This window comes from Artibeus jamaicensis, unplaced genomic scaffold, assembly GCF_021234435.1.
Source record: "Artibeus jamaicensis isolate MK-2021 breed Jamaican fruit bat unplaced genomic scaffold, CSHL_Jam_final scaffold_833, whole genome shotgun sequence".
Classification (NCBI taxonomy): domain Eukaryota; kingdom Metazoa; phylum Chordata; class Mammalia; order Chiroptera; family Phyllostomidae; genus Artibeus; species Artibeus jamaicensis.
The window spans coordinates 10,213,608-10,234,072 of record NW_026522056.1 but is presented as its reverse complement, the minus strand read 5'-3'; the positions used below and the strand labels follow the sequence as shown (position 1 = coordinate 10,234,072).

Below are 20,465 nucleotides of genomic sequence, written 5' to 3'. Positions count from 1 at the left end.
AACTCCCAGGTACATTTGTTACCCTATTTGTTAGGTAGAGTTATTTTTGTACTTCTGTTTTAAATAAGTGAAAGGATTTTGGATACATGATGGGTCAGTTATCCAGGAAAAAAAAAAAAGAAATTCCCAGTTTAAATGACTCTCAGATGTTGCCCAGTCAGGCAATCTTCTGTTGTGGGGGAAGGAGAATCTATCATGTCAAACTACAGTGATACTCATTTTGAAAACAGAAAGTCATTTAATTCTCTTATGTGAACCAAATCTATTTCTGATTGCAAGATGTTGATGAGACATACATTGCTTCTATTTTAGAAAAAAAATGAAATTCTTCAGTGGATGAAGATTTTTACCTTGACTCTCACTGTCAATATCATCACCTCTGTTTCTGCTTATTGCATGTCAATATCACCTGTCCCACAGGACAAGAAATCTTGCTGCTTGGCAGTGATTCAGCAGAGGCAAGGTTCTGGAATGAAAACCCAAGGGCGCTAAAAATTGGGAGATTGCAGGGGAGAAATAAAATGCTTTGCTGCTCACCACTTACTTCTAGGCACCAAAGTTTCAGCTCTCGAGTTTTCTCAGCCTCATATAGGGTTTAATATATATGATTTAATTAGAAGTAAATCCAATTAAGAACTGAGATTTAATGTTATGTAAGAAACTAGAAATAGAGACTTCCAGTCAAGATGGCAGACTAGGTAATCCCTGTGCTCACGTCCTCCCATAACCACACACATCAAAGTTACAACCAAATTACACAATAGTCATCATTGAAAACCACCTGAAATTGAGTTTAATGGAATTCCTACAATCAAGGACATTAGGAAGCCATGCCAAGTCAGGTACGAGGGGCATAGAAGTGGAATGGCAGGTGCCACATCTACCATGTGGTGATTAAGAAATGGGAGGGATAGCTCAGCTGTGAGGTCCCCCTGAGTTGCGAGGGGTCCCAACCCCACACAAGACTCTCCAGCACAGGGCTGCAGTGCCGAGAAGTTCCCATAACATCTGGCTGTAAAAACAGCAGTAATTTTGTTCAAGTGGCATGGAAGGCTGCTACAGACCTAGTAGTTTCAGGTCTTAAAGGGACCATGCACCGACTCACTGGCGCACAAACTCACTCACTGGCTCTGAGCTTTAGTGCAAGGGCAGTAAAATGCACCAGGGCATACAGAGAGGAGCTGAACTGTATAGCTTTAGGGCAAGCACTGGAGGAGCAGAGGTTGAGGTAGTTGTGTCTTCCTGGGGAGAAGTGCTGGTAGAGGCCACTGTTGCTCTGTTCATCTTCATCCCTCCCAACTTTCAGGCTTAGGCCTGAGCCAAAATATGAGCTTTCCATTTCCTTGGCTAAACACCTGTGATTCCCTGAGACCCTGCCCCACCTAACTCCTTCACTCACCCATGCTACTTGCAATGGTTTTTCCAGGAGTGTCCTGTCTCAGCTTACACTGCTAACTTTCTGAAATCTTTTAAGGCCCACAAACCCCCCAAAAAGCAGCAGCTGGCCTATGCATGTCCTGTGCCTCTTGTTTACTGGCCCCTGGCACTAGGAACAGTGCACCTCAGTGCACAGCCCAACCTCAGGCACCTAGGAGCCAGCACAGGTGGCTCCAGGCCAGAGAGAAGTAGGATCTGACTGTGGGGTGCACCAGAGTCCCTCCCAGCAGGCTCCAGAACCAACACACCGAGTGGCCAGCTTCAGACCACACCAAAGCACTCCCAAACCAGGTCCGCCATGATACACCAAAGGGCAGATTCAGCAGACACCAGAGCCCCACACAAGTGAATCAGGCTGCACACAACACCTTGTCCACTATAGTCACACACATTCCTCACAGCCAGTTACACCAAGGGACAGTGCCACCCACTGACATTCCAACAGCAACCAAGGCTCAACTGCATGGAGAGGACACGCACAACCCTCACAGGGGGTTGGAGCACCACAAGCACCCAGCTCAGGTGACCAAGGAAACAGAACTACTGGGTCCCAAAGGTCATCTACTAGATAAGGCCACACTGCCAACAGTGGGAGACATAGCAGACCTGATACATAGAAAGAAACACAAGGAGTGTTAGTCCAAATGAGGGGACAAAGAAACATGTCCTAAGTTAAGCAATAGGACAAAATTTCAGGAAAAAACTAAATGATACTGAGACAAGCAATTGACCAGATACAGAGTTCAAAATACTGGTTTTAAAGATGCTCAATAAACTTAAAAGAATAGATGAACTCAGGAAGAATTTCAACAAAAAGAAAGCACAAAAACAAATCAGAAGTGAAGAATATATTAACTAAAGGGAATCAAAGAATATTAAATGAAACAAAGGATCAAATCAGCAACTGGAAGACAAGGCAGTAGAAAATAAATGACTGGAACAACAAAAAGAAAAAAAGAATTTTAAAAATTAGGATAGTTTTAGAGTTTATACTTATTGGGGTAACAGTAAGTGTAACGACATTTGCTTATAGGGGTACCAGCAGGAGAAGAGAGCAAGGGATAGAAAACCTATTTGAATAAATAATGACAAAAAAAAAATCTTACCCTGGCAAAGGAAATAGACATACAAGCTCAGAAAGTGCAGATAATCGAAAACAAGATGAACCCAAAGAGGCCCACACCAAGATACACCATAATTAAAATGCTAAAGTTTAAGACAAAAAATCTTACAAGCAGCAAGGGAAAAGAGTTAGGTATGTACAAAGGTGCTCCCATAAGACTGTCAGCTGATTAGTCAACAGAAACTTAGCAGGCCACAGGGATTGGCACAACATGCCAATCAAAATTATGAAAAGCAAAGACGTACAGCCAAGATTATTCTACCCAGCAAGGCTATCATTTAGATTAAAGGGGAAACAATGAGTTTCTCTGACAAGGAAAAAATATTAAAAGAGTTATCTCCACTAAACCAGCACTACACAAAATAGTACAGGGACTTCTTTCAGAAGATCAAAACCATCAATAACAAAACACAGGAAGGAAACAAATTCTCACTAGGAAAGGCAAGCATTTAGTAAAAGCAGTGGACCAAACAACTGGAAAGCTCATACAAAGGCTAAAAAGCAAAAGTAGGAAGAGAGTGTAGAATTACAATATATTGAGATACACAGGCACAAAGGTAAAAATGATGACAAACTCATGGAGGAGGTGAGTAAAATCTATGGAGATTTTAGTATAATGTTCAAATCTAAGCAACTGTCAACTTAAAAATAGACTGTTATAACACAGATTAATATATAGGAAGCACATGGTAACCGTAACCCAAAAATCTGCAAGAGCTATCTATACAAGAAATACAGAAAAAGAAATTCAAACACAAATGGATGGCTGCCAGATAGAAGGGGCGGTGGACAGGGGATGAAAAGGTGAAGGGATTAAGATGTACTAAGTGGCAATTATAAAAACAGTCCCAGGGGTGTAAACCACAGCATAGGGAATTCAGTCAGTAATATTGTAATAACAAAGTATGTGTCAAGTGGGTACTGGGCTTATCGGGTGATCACTTTGTAAGTTATATAAATGTCTGATCACTGTGTTGTACACCTGAAACTAATATAATATTGTATGTCAATTGTAATTGAAAAAAGTTAAGAACTTAGAAATATATATCCATCAATAAGCTAGTAGTGTCTTGGACCATGACACTTAAACATGGAGGAAAAGCAGTAGCCGGAGAGTTGTGTGTTCAAGTGCAGAGTCTTTGAAGTCCAAAATTGCTATATGGCCTAGTTAATCAGTTATTTTCTCTGAGTCTCAATTTACCGCTGTAAAATGGAGATAATCACATCCACCTCAAATGGTTCTTATGAGGATGAAATGACCTGGAATAACAAGACCTTTGCATACGGAAGCTGTTCAATAAACGCAGTGAACGTTATTCCAGCAGCTGGTTGTTTGCCCTGCCTGCACAGGAAGCTGCCGTGTTCCATGCAGCACCAGGTTGCAGACGAGAGGAGAATGCTGACTGCGTAAGGTGGGAGCAGTGAGCATCTCCGAACTGTGGGGCTTACGTGCACAGTGAATCTTGGAAGTGGTATATAGCCTTTCCAAACTCACTGTATCATTTTGACTTTTTTTAAAACCAGGAATCTCACAAAACTAGTGATAGAAACCATACTGATTATTAAAGCTCCACTACCCTATCTCCATTATGATACCACCTCACATTGATGCTCACTGGCTCTCCCCTCGATTGTCTTAGGGGCGTCCATTCTTGGGCAAATACAGCTGGAGCCTCAGTGAGGCTCCAACTGTAAGCCCCAACAGTGAGAAGATCGAATAAGATGCCACACAGAATAGACCAGGAGCTTTAACCAAAAGAGTTTTCAAAGAGAAACTTGGAGTGATCAGGTGACTGTCCCTGATCAGACTCGAATCAAGCTCGCAGCCACCTTTTGCCACTTGTGCACTCTCTCACACCTGCCTGTTGTCACAGGGGTGGACAAAAGTAGGTCTACAGTTGTACAAGAAACAGCTCTTTTCTTGTATTATCTATTTGCATTGTAACTGTAAACCTACTTTTCTCCAAGCCTGTATAATCACGCTTTCCATTTAAGTGTGTACGTTAGGCCTCGGTCTAACTCCAGGAAATGTTTTTTGTGTCATGGCTTCACATAGGTTGTTAGGAGGGTCTTTTAAGAGCAGCCAGAAATTAAACTTCAGAAGGTGAAGGCTTGAGATAAAATAACCATGAGACTTGGGGATACGATTTTTCAGGTCTTAGGGGAAACGCCTGTTCCCAACTCTTTTCAGATGCTGGCTGGATCTCAAGTCCCACTTCTTGCCTGGGAAAACCAGAAGCAAGAGCGAGGCTGGTGCCCATAGAATTCAAGGCAGCTCATTTAAAAAGCACAGTTCCTTGACTGAAAGAGCCTCAAGCATGAAAAAAACCGCATCACCAAGAAGCCGTTGGGTTATTTCATCTCATTTTGAACCTCTGTCTCTGTGACATTGGATTCTTAGGGCATTCGAACGAGGGGTGGGAAAAGTCAGGGTTATGCATTTCCTGCTGGGGTTGCAACAGATTATGAAAATGGAAAAACAATAGAGGCTAACACAATATGGCCTGGGATTACAACATTTTCAAAAATATCATACTTTAAACATTTTTGTCAGGCCCGAAAGGAAAATTGTTTAATATGGTTTGGGTTTCAATTTGAGATGTCACATTGACGGACTGATATGGGTGGCAGGTTTTGGACTGAGGGTTATTTTGTTATTTACTAATAAATGAGATTACTTCATCACAAGAGAATATCGCAGCATTTTGTTGTAGTATTTGGCTTAGAAAAACTGGTAAGCCCCAACAGATGAGAAAGTCCAATCTCTCATGTTTTGGAGAAGATGGCTTTTTCCATTTGTCGTGAGACAGAAGGGAAGCCATTCTGAGCTGCCCTCCACACAGAATGTTTTTCTGTCCCCGTGTGGTGCCCCCTCTGTCTCTCAGAGTGACACACACGTTATTAGAGCAAATTGGCTACTCAGTCAGGGGATGACTTGTGAGGTCCCCTGACCCTTTTGCTCTGAGAACACATCATTTCCTCTCCCAGCCCCAGAAACAGCCCCGAATTTCACACACAATGTGTGGGCACCACAGTTATAAATGGCACCACCCAGTAGTCACCACGCTGTGTCATCTCCTGCCATTTAAAATGAACAGATGTTATTTTTGCTCCAAACTGGATTATAAAACATCTTTCTTCCATTTTTTTTAGTTTCTCTTTGCCAGTTAAAATCACATAAACAAAAATACCTGCAGTGCCAGAAATACTTGTCTTGAAAAGATCACATGTAAGAATCTCTGGAAAATGAATATTTTGGTCATTGGCCTTTAGAGAATGGCCTGGGCAAGCCAGGTTCCAGGAGTCCAAGGCCCTAGCCACTAGTGACCAGTCTAACAGGGCCACTCTAGGTGCTCAGGGTGGCCCTGAAGGCCCAGCTCTGGCTGGAGGAGCGGGAAAGCACAGGGGCTGTTACGCACTTAGTGGCGGCGGACTTTAATAAAGGGGTTCCTGCGGCGCCAGTCAGTTCCTGAGTGACAGATCCATTTTCTTTCGCCAGGCAACTCGCTGCTCCTGAACCCCTCCATGCAACCAGACCTGACAGTGAGTCGAACGTACAGTGGTCCCATCTGCCTACAGGACCCTCTGGACAAGGAACTGATGACTGAGTCTTCCCTCTTTAACCCTCTGTCGGACATCAAAGTCAAGGTGCAGAGCTCATTCATGGTTTCTCTGGGAGTATCTGAGAGACCCGACTACCATGGCAAGAACCATTCCGGGACTTTTCCCCACGGAAACAACCGGGGCTTCAGTACGGTGCACCCCAGAAGCAAAACCCCCTACCTGCAGAATCTGTCATCACTCCCCACAAGGACAGAACTGAGGACAACTGGCGTCTTTGGCCATTTAGGAGGACGCTTAGTAATGCCAAATACAGGTGGGTGGTAAGTGTGCGTTTGTGTATTTTCCAGCGTTTGTTTAAACATTGTGTATTTACACAATTACCTCCCATCAGATTAACTTTAAGGTGTTTACCATCCACTTATCAGATCTACACTGGGGCCCTGACAGTCTACTTGATTGATGCAGCAAACCAGAACTAACGCTGAGATTAGAGTTTTCAACCTTCACCCCTGTGAACCGAACACTCCGTTTGATGCCCTGCTAGAGTTGACGACCGGACTAATTCAAAAGGCTTGGCTGGTCCCCAGACTTCAAGTCCCTTTGAAACATGCCTCCTAGAACATGATCGGGAAGCAATGAGAACATTCTTTGACATGACTGACAAATACATGTTCCTGCCAAGCATGGTTTCTGTATGCACCAGTAGGTAATTTAGTGAAAGGACACTCGGAGGTGAACTTGGTCAGTGACTGACTTGTCATATGCTGTCAGTATCTGTAGATCTTGCTATGATGTTACTTCGTGATGAGCACTGATGAGGGACCATTTTTGAATTAAAAAACTACAGTTCCAAGGCTATATCATAAGCACACTTAGTTCTCAAGAACTTTTTCTCCTTTTGCTTAGATGTTTTGACAAGGATACTTAAGGTGTACAGACCAGATCTCTTTAAAAATGACATTCTATCTATGGATTAGTCTTCAAGATTGCCATCTGAGACCAAACTGGGTGATCGCTCCTCTGCTTTCTAAGCAACAGGGGTTAGGTGTGCTCTCAATAGCCACCATCACTGGCTGCTGCAGGGGAAAGGGGGCCCTGGGTACCCCAGTCCTCCTACACAACAGGTTAGCGCTGCGTCAGGACCATGGGCGCCTTGTGGGACTTCTCTCTAGAGAGTGAACCTATCTCTCCAATGAAACATTTTATCTTATAAAACGAAATCCATAACAGAACTAGTCTGATGCTACCATTCCCACTAACTCATCCTCTGCTAGCTTAGTGGCTGGAGACTGCAGTTTGTTTCAAGTTGATGAATAGTCTTGTTCTCCTGTGTCAATTTCTTAAGAAAACTTCATTTTAGGCAGGCAGCCCTCAAGTATAGCTCTAATAATGGTTTTGTTTTCTAAACTTCCAATGTCCTCAATTTTCCTTGGTCAGCGTTTTAGGACATGGTAAGGGTCTTTGTTGAAATATGTACACATGGCATTGAGTGTCTATGTGTGAGGCAGTCCTCCCCGGTGACAGTGGCGAACAGGTCAGTATGGCATGACTCAGTCAGTCATACTTACCGAGTACCCTTCTTGCAAGAATCGCGTCAACTGGAAGTGTAGGGTTCTGGAGAAAAGAAACCTAAAGGATGTAAACCCTGTCCTTTCGAGGAGCACAAATACTCATCAGAAACAGAAGTTACACACTGACTCACTGTGCTTTTAACTTATCTCCACAGTCTAACCAGTGGTTGACATGTAGCAGGCTCTCAGTAGTTTTTGGTTGAACAGACCAGTCACACTCCTCCCCGCTGTGCCTATCCTCATATGTTAGTGTGTGTTTGTGTGTTTATGTGTTTACACATGTGTGAAGGGGATACCAAGACTGACCACTCATTGGCTAGTTTTGTTTAATGTTTGTCATTGAACAAAATGAAATGTGTGTGTGTTTAGTGAGGTGTAATTTATATGATATATAAATATCATATCATATAATGAAATGATAAATAGATGTTTCCTTTCCTTCCCTTCTGACTTGAAAAGTGCTGGTGTTGAAAACAAAAGGTTCTAAGGGCTTTGTCTCTGGCTCCCAAACACGTCCTCTATACAGGGGCATTTTTAAGTTCCTAACAAGAAGCCCCACACAAGATTGAAGCTGTTCACCCAAAATGAATTTCAGGAAAAGTCAATGTGCAGAAGTGAAACATACACTGTTATCTACAGAACATCAATGCGAAATATGCCTGGGAAGCTAAAATGTAAAGAAGCAAGACACAGCAATTAGCTTGTTCTACTGCCGTCCATCCCAAATCATAGTCTGGTGCCTGGCAGTGCTTTCTCAGAAAAGGGCACTCTTGAAGTCATTTATTATGCCAAATATGAAAGAAGAAACTCTGACAGGTGGTTCTGCTGTCATATCAGATAAAAGGCTGTCAGGGTACCAGGTGGAGTTTTGGGGAAGAGTATATATCTCCTTAATTAGAGGTAACTGGTAAATGACATTAAAAATGGATACTTCTTTAGGGGGCCACAGGATAAAGATCTCCCACAGTTCATCCTTCATATAACACTATCATCCTGGCACACTCTTGCCTCCATTTTCCTACCTTCAGTCTCCATACACAGTTTGCATTTCTGGCTGGAAGGAGGGAAGTGTGTTTAAAGGATAATCACACACTTTCTGATTGAAAGAAAGATGAAATAGTGTACAGCTCCCGTGATCCTGTAGGTCCAGGTGGACTTTGGGAGTGTTATGGCTAATGTTTCAGTCTAAACAAAGGGAGTTAAGCTGACTTGAAAGGGATGAGATGTGGTCTGCTCTACAAACAGCCCTTTCTCAAAAGTCCACACCATGTTTGTTCTGATTGGATCTGGGAGTTGACCGTCAGGCCCTCATGACATACAGAACGCAGCACGTCTCAAAGCCTGGCCTTTTTTTTTTTTTGACTCAGAATTTTGAATCCTACTCATTTATTCATAAATTCATGATTTGTCAGATGCGGGCCTGCTCTGTGCCGGGTACTGTGCTCTGTGTATTGATGCACTAAGCCATTACCACTTTTTGGCTTCTGAAGGGCATAAGGGAACTTCATATGGCAATGAACAAGACCTGTGTCCATACTGTGATGATGGTGACATGAGAGTATCCCTTTGTCAGAACTCATCAATTTCCACACTTAAAACATGCATTTGCTTGCATATAAATTACACCTCACTAAACACACACGTATGCACACACATGCACGCAGGAAAGAAAAAATGTGAGCTATAAAACTATTCTTTTGGGTTAACTGCCTAAGATGGCATTACTTCTTGATGATAGTCTCCTGTCCTTCTATAACTAAATGGTAGCGACTTAATGCCTCTTCTCATAATGGCCTAGATAGTCTGAATAAGAGGCAACAGAGTAAAAGCACTCTGTCACACACAGAGAGAATACACAATGTCCATGGTGTGTATCCAGGTTGACATCCACACACACACTGAACGTACCGTGTATTACAACTTCTGTTCAACTACATTTAAGGAAAGATGGGCAATGCAAGGAGGAGCCTGATCAGAGGCCTCCACAGTGTGGCAATTGCAGTCCTCCTACCACTGGCATTACAGTCCAGCATACAAATGGATTCCCTTGCTGAAAAGCTGTAAGCAAAATTTAAATGTGCCTCATTCTTAGTGCTAGTGAAAGAAACTGATGATAACTAGCACGTTACTGAGTAATGCTCGTAAATGTAAATCACAGTTAACTTGTTTTGCCATGGATCTTGCAGCCCCTGATTCTGCAGCAAACAGGCCCACAGAAGGACATCAGTAAAGCCTGCCATCTCTAGATTCAAAGTATCAGCAACTCAAAAGCTTTCTGTGTGATTACATTAGCTCAAATGAAAGGAGAAAGGGTGGGAGCTACATTATTCAAAGGATAAAAGGATGCCTTGAGATTTTATTTTGCAAAGATCTTACTGTGTCTCTATTTCATTTTTTTTTATATAAACAAGCAGCTACATTAAAGAGAATCACTCTTTGGACTCTTTTCTCTTGGCCAAAGTGAAATATTTACTTCCCAGCCCTCAAGAGGAGAGGGGGCATTTCAAATTCAGTGCGATGCACCCCTTGCATTCACTCCCTGCATTACATGATTTTACTAAAGCAAAGATTCTGAGGTGGTTTTTCCCACAATTTCATGTTGACATGAATATGGTTCAGTCACCTTTAACCTTGACCTTTTCTAGCTTCTATTTACAAATATAGGGCCAAATAGTGGCCGTTCACAACCTATAAGCTTCCTAACCATATCCAAGCATTTTCTTTCTCCAGTTTTCTTGACCAAATGCAGTACTTCTCTGATCTCTAGCGTAAACTTACTTCAAGATGCACAATTTACAAGATGGTTTTATAGCAAAATGTGGCACAGTCCACCCAGCATCCCAGATATGTTTTCAGTAAATGAATGAATAGAAACAAGGTAGAGGAACACATTTTTTTTTTAACTTTGGAGCAGATTAACTGATATATTGATAAATTGTATTCTCAGATATGTTTGAGAGTGCATGACATCCACTTTTTAAAGAGAATTTAAACATGGTAGGAAGACCCTAACTAAAAACTAGTTTGAATACAGAGTTGGTTGAATGATATGTTCTGTATGTCAGTGTTAGTAAATATCATTGTCCCCTTTATCATTTTGGACTTCGCAAACTTTCCAAGGACCAGATGGCACAAATCACTGTGAGAAGGTCCTTTATTTGTGAGCAGCCACAAGGTGTCCAGTGGAGGAGCCTCACAGTAATTGCACAGTCTACGAATAACCTCTGGGCTTTCTCTGTTTCAGGCGTGAGTTTACTCATACCCCACGGCGCCATCCCGGAGGAGAAGTCTTGGGAGATTTATATGTCTATCAACCAAGGTGAACCCAGGTGAGAGACAGAAAAGAATGATGTATCAATGATGTCTTAAACATGGCGCGGAGCCTCTGCAGAGAATCCAAAGTTTTTAAGACATGTGACATGGAGGTGTGTAGTTGCGAGACGAGCTACTTGACAAATACAGAAAGAAAACACAGTTGCCAATCTATGCGCTAGAAGGAACGTACCGGTAGCCTCACGGTTTTCTTTCGGTAACTAACCTGAGGTTTAGACAGCAGGCACTAATTGCAAAACAGTGAACTGGGAGGCAGGCAGGGCTTCTCCACAAACCTGGACTCCCTCCCTTAATCTTCCTCTCAAAAGGGAAAAAAAAATCAATCCTGGAGGCACTGTTTGGTGCTAGGGATTATGCAAATGCAGGGAATGATTGGCCTGTGACCTTTTCAGGTCAGCAAAAGACCTGCTTTAATCAGGAGAGACAATTTCTTGGGCAATTTTCCTCATGTAAAAAATATGGTCTTCGCTTCGGTAGCTTTCAGGCCTGACAAATTTCTGCAGCATTAAATTCAATTACATGAACAAATACAAATCTTGTCACATATTCTTTTAATGAAAGTAGCGGGTTATTTTCTTAGCACGACTATAATGTGTGTGGAAAGGTTGCCTTGCACCACCACACACGGTAAAGCTGAACTCCTCTTTAGAAAGCAATTTCTCTCACAAGCTCCATATTTTCCTCTGGCATTTTCTCGGTTTTAATATTGTGGTTATTTCAGAATAGATTTTTGTTGTTGTTAGAAAGAACACATGAAGGAAAAACACAGAAAGGAAAAACAGCCAGAGAAACAGATGGTTTGAACAGACTTTGATAGCTATCTTCCTAAGATTTGCTGCCCAGTGGCTTTATCTTAATGCTTAGAGTGCAGAGGGATGGGCACGAATGAAATGCTCAGCTCAGCTCTGCTCGCTGGCTGCTGGAGAGGCTGCGGAGGATTTGCATGGAAACTGTAGGAGGTGGGGCTTTCGTGTCCTGTGGAGCTCGGTCCTTTACCTGTGGGATGCTCGTTTTCAATGATCCTCTTAGTTTCCTCTACTTCATTAGAGGAAGCTAAGAAACAGAGAGATTTGAAGAGTTTATTCAAAAATCTGTTAAGCAAACCTGAAAATGGAGTCCTCTGGATAAGAATTGCCTCTTTTGTTATCCCTGGGGTTGAATTCATATCTGTTTAAAATTAAGGTCCAGATCAATTACACATACGCTTGTAAACACGTCATCCTGCAAGAATCAAGTACAGCCATGCACTGCTTCATGCCATTTTGATCAGTGATGGACTGTGTGTGTAACAGTGGTCCGCAAGGATTGCGATGGAGCTGAAAAATTCCTGTCACCTAGCAACGTCAAAGCACAGTGCTTTACTCAGGCGTTTGTGGTGATGCTGATGTAAACAAACCTGCCTTGCTGCCAGTCGTATACAAGTACCATATAGGTTTGTGTAAGTGCATTCAGTGATGTTTGCACAACCATGAAATCACATGTCTCAGACCGTGTCCCCAGGTCTGAGGCAGACCGTGTCCCCTGCCTGTGTGAGGCAGGATGCAGTCAGCCCGGCCTGAATTATGGCCTCCTTCACACCCTCACCTCTGCAGCCTGCTCCCTTCATCGGAATCTGTCCTCTCAGTTCCACCCCTCAGGTCTCCCGCCTCATTATGTAAGCACCAACCTGGGGCTAAGTTCGCATCTTCAAAGGCACCTAATTTATAGCCCACCTCCATCCCTGTCTCTTACTAGAAGCCTCCTCTTAGGAGGTCAGAGCTAGAACGTGCCAAAAGGTATCAAACATGCAAGGACCTACATAAAATGGCTCAAAATGTGGGAAATATCACTCAGGGCATCTTGTAATTATAAAATAAGGAGGAGAAATGCATAAAACCTCAGCAGATCCCACAGACCTTGAAAGACAGGTTTGGCTTAACCAGGTCACTCCATGGACCGCTGCTGACTCAGCAGATTCCGTGTTAACCAGCTTGGTTTCTCCACCTGTGTATGAGGTGTTGCGTTCATCACTGAGTTCAGCACTGCTGTCTAGGGAGGTGGACAGAAATGGCTCATCCAAGACTTCAGATCTGTGAGGTGTGTGCATTTTCCCATCTATTAAATGGACGAGAGATTAAAATTGCAGGAAGCATACATTTTTTCCCTGTTGCTGAACCCTTCCAGGTGCTTCTATAAAGGAAGTGACCAGTGCCTGGGTCCTGCCCGTTAGTCCCCTTGGCGATCTCCACTCCCTTTTGAGGAGCTCCAAACGACTTACCCCACCCCCCAAACCTACTAAAAATAGCAAGTATCTTTGGTACTTTCGGGAGACTGCTGGGATCTGAGTTCTTCAGCTTTCCATCCTGTGATTAATCAGGAGAAGGCCATTTCATGTCACCTTTTCTTTCGAATGTCACTGGAAGACCCATTTTCATTTTACGGTGCCCTTGCATCCTTCTGAACTTGTGTGCAAAGGAAGCCCCCACCCCCTGCTGCTGTTCCCTTCATCTCTGCTCCTGGGGCCACCACAGGGACCTCCCTCTTAATGCACAGGTGTGAGGATGGGATTTTCTGACTCCATCATTTCCACACACAGACTGACAGGAGCATCTTCAAACAACACCTCTGTGCTGTATTGAGGTTAAGGTCTGTTTCATTGTCCTATTGATGTTACATGTCTGTTGCACCTTTCTCAACAAATCCCTGGTATAGCAGGGAGATGATTTTAGTGAAACTGTAGTTGGTATCATTGGTCCACATTCTGCACTATCTCTCCCGGGACATGGCTGTGGGGAATGCATCACAGACTCAAAATAATGCCTCATATTCAAATAGCCTCAGAGGGTTGGTTATAGTGTGATATTTGGGCAAGTTCTGAGTGAGGTTCTTCAGTGTCTGAATGGAATGTACTCCGTCTTTCTTGGGAGCCTCCTTGCATTGCTTGGGGAACCTCCAAGAGAAGACATTCTGTACTTTCCAGGAAGTGGAACAATGTCACTTTCCTTCCTCATATCCCTGGTCTGTCTACACTTTCAGACTTGAACAACCATCTTAATCAATTTCGCCAACCTTTCTGAGCAATCTGGCCTTTTGGGTTGGTTATGATGCTTAGGAAAATGATCCCTGTTGACTTTTTGTACATATACGCAATTTAAATGGTTTGCCGGAAGGGGAATTTGCATCCTTGAAAAACTTAGTGATTACTTGCTCTTGTTTTAGTGTAATTTTACAAAGTGCTCTCACAGACCTTTGACTCATTTAATCTCCACAGTAATGTTGAAAAAGTGGAGGGTTTTATACCAATTTTAGAGATGTAAAAAAAAAATCTAAAAAATGCTTCCAAGAAGCAAACATGCTTTCCAAGGCATGTTGCTTACTGGCTGAGCTGAGGTTTGCCGTCAAAGTGCCTGGCTCCAATTCCACAGCTCACAGACTAAAGGATGCCACCTGTCCTGGACAGTGGAGACTTGAAGGAAACAGCTTTCTGAGGTTGCCTTCCATCTCCTGTCCCCTGTAGCGAGGCCTCCCCTGGAATAGCTCTGTAAGAGCAAACTGAGAACTAGGCAAGGCAAGATCAAGTTGAACTTCTCTTAGAATTATATGGGATATTGCTGTTATTATTATGTTAGAGACTTGAGAGAAGGATAAAAAAGCAAGTCTCACTCCAGGGAGGATTCTTAGAAGACACCATAGGAAGTAGGAAACAGTTGAGATCTGTGGCTAAGAGTGTGAGCTCAAGTATCGGAGGCTTTGTGTTCAGATCTAGGCTTTCCTGCTATTATCTATGTGACCTTGGGTAAGATAATGAAGCTCTTTGTGACTCTGAGTCCTTATCTGAAAAACCAGAGTGGGTACCTAAGTTATAGGGACACTGTGGGATGGCATGATAGAAAGTGATGTAATCACTTTCTCACTTGAGAAACTCTCTCAAAGATGATAAAATAAGAAAACCTAAATGACACATTTGTATTTGATATAAGCATTCTGCCTACAAGTATATCCTTTAAGGTTCACGTCAGTTCTATATGGTAAGCACTATATAATCATCCTAATTTTTATAGACTTGAAAATTAAGACCAAGAAAATTTAAGCTCTACCTCAGGTTGTAGCAGGTGGGAGCACCAAAGCAAGATTTTCAGTCTTATAATGTAGTTTTAGGCTATATCATTCTCTCCGATTTAGGCTTAAGTAGGCATATTTTTCTTGAGTCCAGTAAGACACGCTCGATGAAGGACAGGGCTTATGCTTAGTTATGGAAATACATCACGGAATGGACAGAGAGAGACCCAGATTTGGGAAGACAATGATAACTTTGTCATTCAGTGTGGAATTACACTGCACTAGGGAATTTCACAGAAAGCAGTGGAAGAATAGATCTATTCTTGCACTAATCTATTCCAGGGAAGACTTCAGAGGGGATGGTGAGGAGAGTAGCTTCCAAGGAAATGTAACTTGTGCTGAATCTAAAAGATCAGTAGAAATTAAGCTAGACTAGGAAAGGCATAAAAGCTGTAACTCCATGATTTTCAGCTCCAGGGTACATTTTCTAGTAGGTGGGGTGGGGGAAGAGTCTCTAAGAGTGGCTAAATCCAGGCGTTTTCCCTGCTTTGAACTCACTCGGATGCCAGAATACTGCCTTAAGCACCTCCATCCCGCTCTACACCAGGCCTTTCCATAGAGCAGAGTTAGGTTTCAGCTAGCGCCGCATTCAGAAAGTGGGGGTGTTTAGTGACGTGACGCCAGAGGAATGGGAACTAGAGTAGCCCCACAGAAACGCAAGGGCGTGAAATGTGGCCTGCTCGTGTATTTGTGGTAAGAAGCCCTCAGGGTCCTCCTGGATCCAGGGTATTGGAGCATCTAGCACATGCCAGAAGCCGCCTCTGATACTGCAGGCCCGTCCAGAAGGCAGGAAGCCTGCCTCTAGTCCCCAACTTCAATGTGGAAGCATTTTGGTCTTTTTTTTTAACTTCTTTTTTCCAAGAGCTTTTAGAGAGGAATAATTTTTAATCCTCTCTAACCAGGTTTTGATTTTTTTTAATGAAATTAAATTAAGGTGTTTAAACAAGAGGCCCCAAAATCAATTGTCTCATTTCAGAAATTCCGCCACACGCATTACAGCAGGAAAATGATGTAGCACAGTCTTCCCGCTTGTCCTCTCCCAGCTCTCCTGCTGCGCCCTTCCCGACCCCATGGTTGGAGTGTAGAGAACCGGACCAAAAATGATTATATGGAGCTGTCTTCTGAGAAGCAATGAAACCAAAGGCAAACATTCATTTCTTTTTCCACTTACACTGTCATGTGGATATTCCTGACCAAATGCTTAGACTAGAATTGGAAATGTATGTGATCTTATTGAAGAATTTACACAAAAAAAAACGTATTTTTTAGACTTTGGGCTCAGCCCAGAGGGATATTTCAAGGACTTCTTTTCCTCTGTTTTTTTTTTTTCCTACCCCCCCTATCAAATAGGCCCATCTCAGGGGGAGGGACTGGGAAGGGCGACACGGAGTTGGTATGAAGCTTTACCCTTTTTGATGTGCCCTGGGTGTGCAGCGACTTTTACTAGCAATGCATGAGATAAGACTAAATCCAAGACTAGAAAGACAGAAAAGAAGAAGGGATGGGAAGTGGAAGAGAGGAGACAGAATTTCCTCCTCAAGAACAAGCTCACAGTTGAGCACGGTAGTGTAGGCTTCCCCTGAGGGGTGGCTTTGCATGGCTCCTCCTTCACCATAGCAGGGATGCACTCAAAAACCAAAGGATAAGGAGACACACACACACACACACACACACACACTTCCACACATATCGTGCCTAAAAGAGGACTGAAGCTCTCAGAAATGTCCTTAAACTGTTTTGGAGGACCTCCTTTCTAGAAGAGTGAAAAGAAACATGGATTTGAATGGCCATGTTACATGTGGAAATGGAATTTTAATGAAATGAGTTTGTTTGTAAACTACCCTTTATGTCAAGCAGACGTTTGAGGCCATCCTGAGACCTCCCATCCCAGGGACCCAGGACACTGCACACCCCTCTTCTGGGGACTCTGAGGCTGGTACCTTACAAGGGAAGAAAGCACTGGCACCAGGCGACTGCAGTTAGTTTGGTGGTCTGTCAAAAATTGCCTTTTGAGCTCAAAATAAGAGCATCTACCTTTGGTTCTACCAGAATATTGCCATGGGGAAAAAAGCCTGACTAAAACCTTCTGGGCTGATTTGCCTGTCTGTTAGCCTTCTCCAGCTTAGAGAACTTCCTCACTCCATTCCTCCTCCACCTATGCCCACCTCAGACCCAAACAAAACAAACAAATGAAAAACAACACTGCCCTTTCTCACTGCAGTGAAGTTATGGACGCCTGGAACACTTTTCACAAATGAGGTCATGAGCTCAGCTCAGTCAACAACTACTAGGTACCAAACGTACTCGGTACTGTGTGCCAAGGAAAATAGGATCCCTTATGTGAAATTGTTCATTTCTGGTGGAGGGCTTGGTTGCAGGACACAGGTGGCATATACATAGCAGGATGAGGTTCCGGGACACTGTGCACTTGTTCTGTATTCCTAAAATGAACAAAGCTCAGAACTGATTTATTTTTTTAAAAAAAGAACTAAGCACCCTGACATTCTAATTTCAGATATTTGACAGCTATAATGGCAAGGGTAATATCCCTGCCTCCCTGCAGAACCTGCTGAGAGGAATCATTTCATCAGAAGGGGCGCTACCACTCCCACACCATGCCCTGTTCTCCCTACTGATGGCAGGTTGGGACCTACAGAGACGAAAAGGAAGTCTCATCTGCAGAAAGTAGACAGGGATACCTGATTTTCCTGTTGTTTACCAGTTTGTTGCCTTGTTCCATGCTGCTAGAGAACAGGAAAAAGGAAAACCTTTGAGAAGAGGGGGTGTACTGCTGATGCCAAACAGCACTTCCATATCTCCCAGGTTCCCATATTCCCAAGAAGTACAGAAGATGAGCCATGGCCAGGAGTTGGGTAAGTGAGCCAGAAGACAGGGTTCCCAGGGGCTACCACAACGTGAGGGAGAGGTTCAGACAGCAGGGTTGAGCCAGTTAGCAGTCGTAACTAAAACCCACAAGGACCTACAGATGCTTCAGTGCAACTGTTTGCAATCTAGTCACCTGCACCCTCTGCCACTGAGGCCTTTGCAGTCACCACCCAGCTCTACTGAATCCATTTAGGGTTATCTTCAGAAACTTTTAAGTCACCCGAGAAGATGATCATCCTCTTGCCATTGAAATAAGATGTATGTTTTCCTTCTCTTTCACTCACAGTGTCATAGGAATAAGCTCCAACTTCTTCCTCCTTTCCAGATAGAGCATCCAGAGCCCTGTGTGTGCACGTGCACATGTGTGTGTGTGCACGTACAACGTGTGTGTCCGTGCACATGGGTACTGAGGGATGGGGATGGAGGTGAATCAGATATAAGATTAAAGTTTTTAAGTGAACAAAAATGAGTCTTAAAAACAAATTCAAACTATTTGAATAACTAGATGTTACTGGAAAGTTACAGAATCGAAATGAAATGCTACCATGGGTGTTTTCACTAAGCACAGTTGTTAGCAACTACTACGGAAATTAGATGCTTCATACTGTAATAGATGGAGCCCCAGAAGCAAAACCAGTTACTCAAAAGAATAATGAGACGACGGTGTGATTCGTGTTGTGACAAAGATACACAAATGTTAATCAGGAATGAAAGGATGAACCCTGTCCAAAGGCTCAGAAGGGGCTCAGAGAAGAAGTGACAATTGACCTAAAACTGGAAGACAGAGAGTAAAACGCATTCCAGTCCAAAAAAAAAATAGCACAGTTCAAAAAGACAGATGAATAAATACCAGCAAGTAATTTAGAACTAAGCAAATCAGAACAGCATGTGAAAGAGAGAGTAAAATTGGGGAAAGTGAAATATACCCGGTGGGTAGGGATTGATGAAGCTTAGGTTCAGGAAACCTAGTCATATTTACACTTTAGATATATTATCTTCTGCTTTATGTCCACTGCCACTACCCAAGTTCAAGTCTTCACTATACCCATACCCTTCTTGTGAGCACAGTGACAATGTGCCTCATTTTGCCTAGCACAGTTATTAACAGTGACCGTTTTCACCCTCAGTGAGTAGGATCTCAATTTGGATAATTTGGATAATAAATTCTACTTTTGAGTGCCCTCGTATCTAGTTGTGAACATTTTACGTTCTTTCTCTAACCCTAACATCGCTGTCAGTGGGGAGATTTGAGGTGCTTGGGGAGGAACTCGGCAAGATCGGCCACGTATGCACATGTGTCCACGCATGTGCGTTGAAGGAGACGGAGTTGAAGGTAATTCCCAGCATTCTGGCTTGGGAACTGATGATTAATTAGTAGAGAGACTTGCCAGCTGAAGTTCACCTGAGAGTTTGTGATAATAGTTGCTCTGGGAGCCACTCTGGATTTCTTTCCAGGGAATAAGCACAGCTCTTGGACTGAGAAGAAAAGGGATAGGAAGAAAATTGATTCAAGACTAAAAAGGCAAAAGTAATATTTATGATCAAGAAAAAAACGTGACTGCTGAATGGAAATCCCACGTCAAGCTTTTGGCCACAGCACGTGGCAGCAGTACAGCTTGGAGAAACATGTCACAGAATCGGACGGAGACCGTGCCTGCCTGCTTCATACAGGCTGAAATCTTCCGCCATCCATAAGTTTCTGTGCCTTCCTCGTGGGTAGGAATCTGCCTATCCTGGAGCTCCTTGAACTGAACTGAGCATATACACAATCTGTCAGGAAAGTAGCGCAGACTTGGTCATTGACATCGCATGAGGAGAGAAGAATCATCACAACGGAGCCCTGGCTGGTGTGGCTCAGTGGATCAGGTGGTGTCCTACAACCAAAAAGTCACCAGTTCGATTCCCAGTCAGGGCTCATGCCTGGGTAGTGGCCAGGCCCTCAGTTGGGGGTGTGTGGGAGGCAACCTATCAAGTTTTTTCTTGCCCTCTTTCACTTTCTCTAAATATTTTTTAAAAGATGATCAGAAACAAGGTGACATCATAGAATGAGGAGAATACAGAGATTCAGAAGCCCTAAGTTCTAATCTCCCTGGACACTTATAGCCCAAATGACTTTAGTGAGGTCATTTTCTTTCTCTAGACTGCAATTCCATCATTTACATATTTTGTTGATTATTACTTGTATTCCAGGATTTTAGTAAAGGCAGTAAAGGGACTTTATGTATGAGAAGTCTGGGATAACCTATAAAGTGCCATAGAAATGCTATGTTTTGATATTATTTTGTCTATCCTTATTTCTTTGAATTACATAGAGAAGCTCTCTGAAGTCCATGGAATTTGCTCTGTGCCAATATAGCAGAAGAATTTAGAATCTTCCCTTTGGACTGTTACCACTTCCCTAGACTCAGAGGAAAGATTAGTCCAGTGATACTTACATAGGAACTGTTCACTCT

General features: G+C 43.0%; 1 protein-coding gene across 7 annotated transcripts in view; it reads left to right on the top strand.

Annotated features, from left to right (window-relative positions):
* Window positions 1-20,465, top strand: part of UNC5D (unc-5 netrin receptor D) — a 482,399-nt gene that overhangs the window by 411,096 nt on the left and 50,838 nt on the right. For all 7 annotated transcript variants that reach the window (XM_053660062.1, XM_053660063.1, XM_053660060.1 and 4 more), the window contains 2 exons: window positions 6,060-6,437; window positions 10,940-11,024. In XM_053660062.1, coding sequence (XP_053516037.1) covers window positions 6,060-6,437; window positions 10,940-11,024 — 463 coding nt within the window. The remainder of the gene's footprint in view (window positions 1-6,059; window positions 6,438-10,939; window positions 11,025-20,465) is intronic.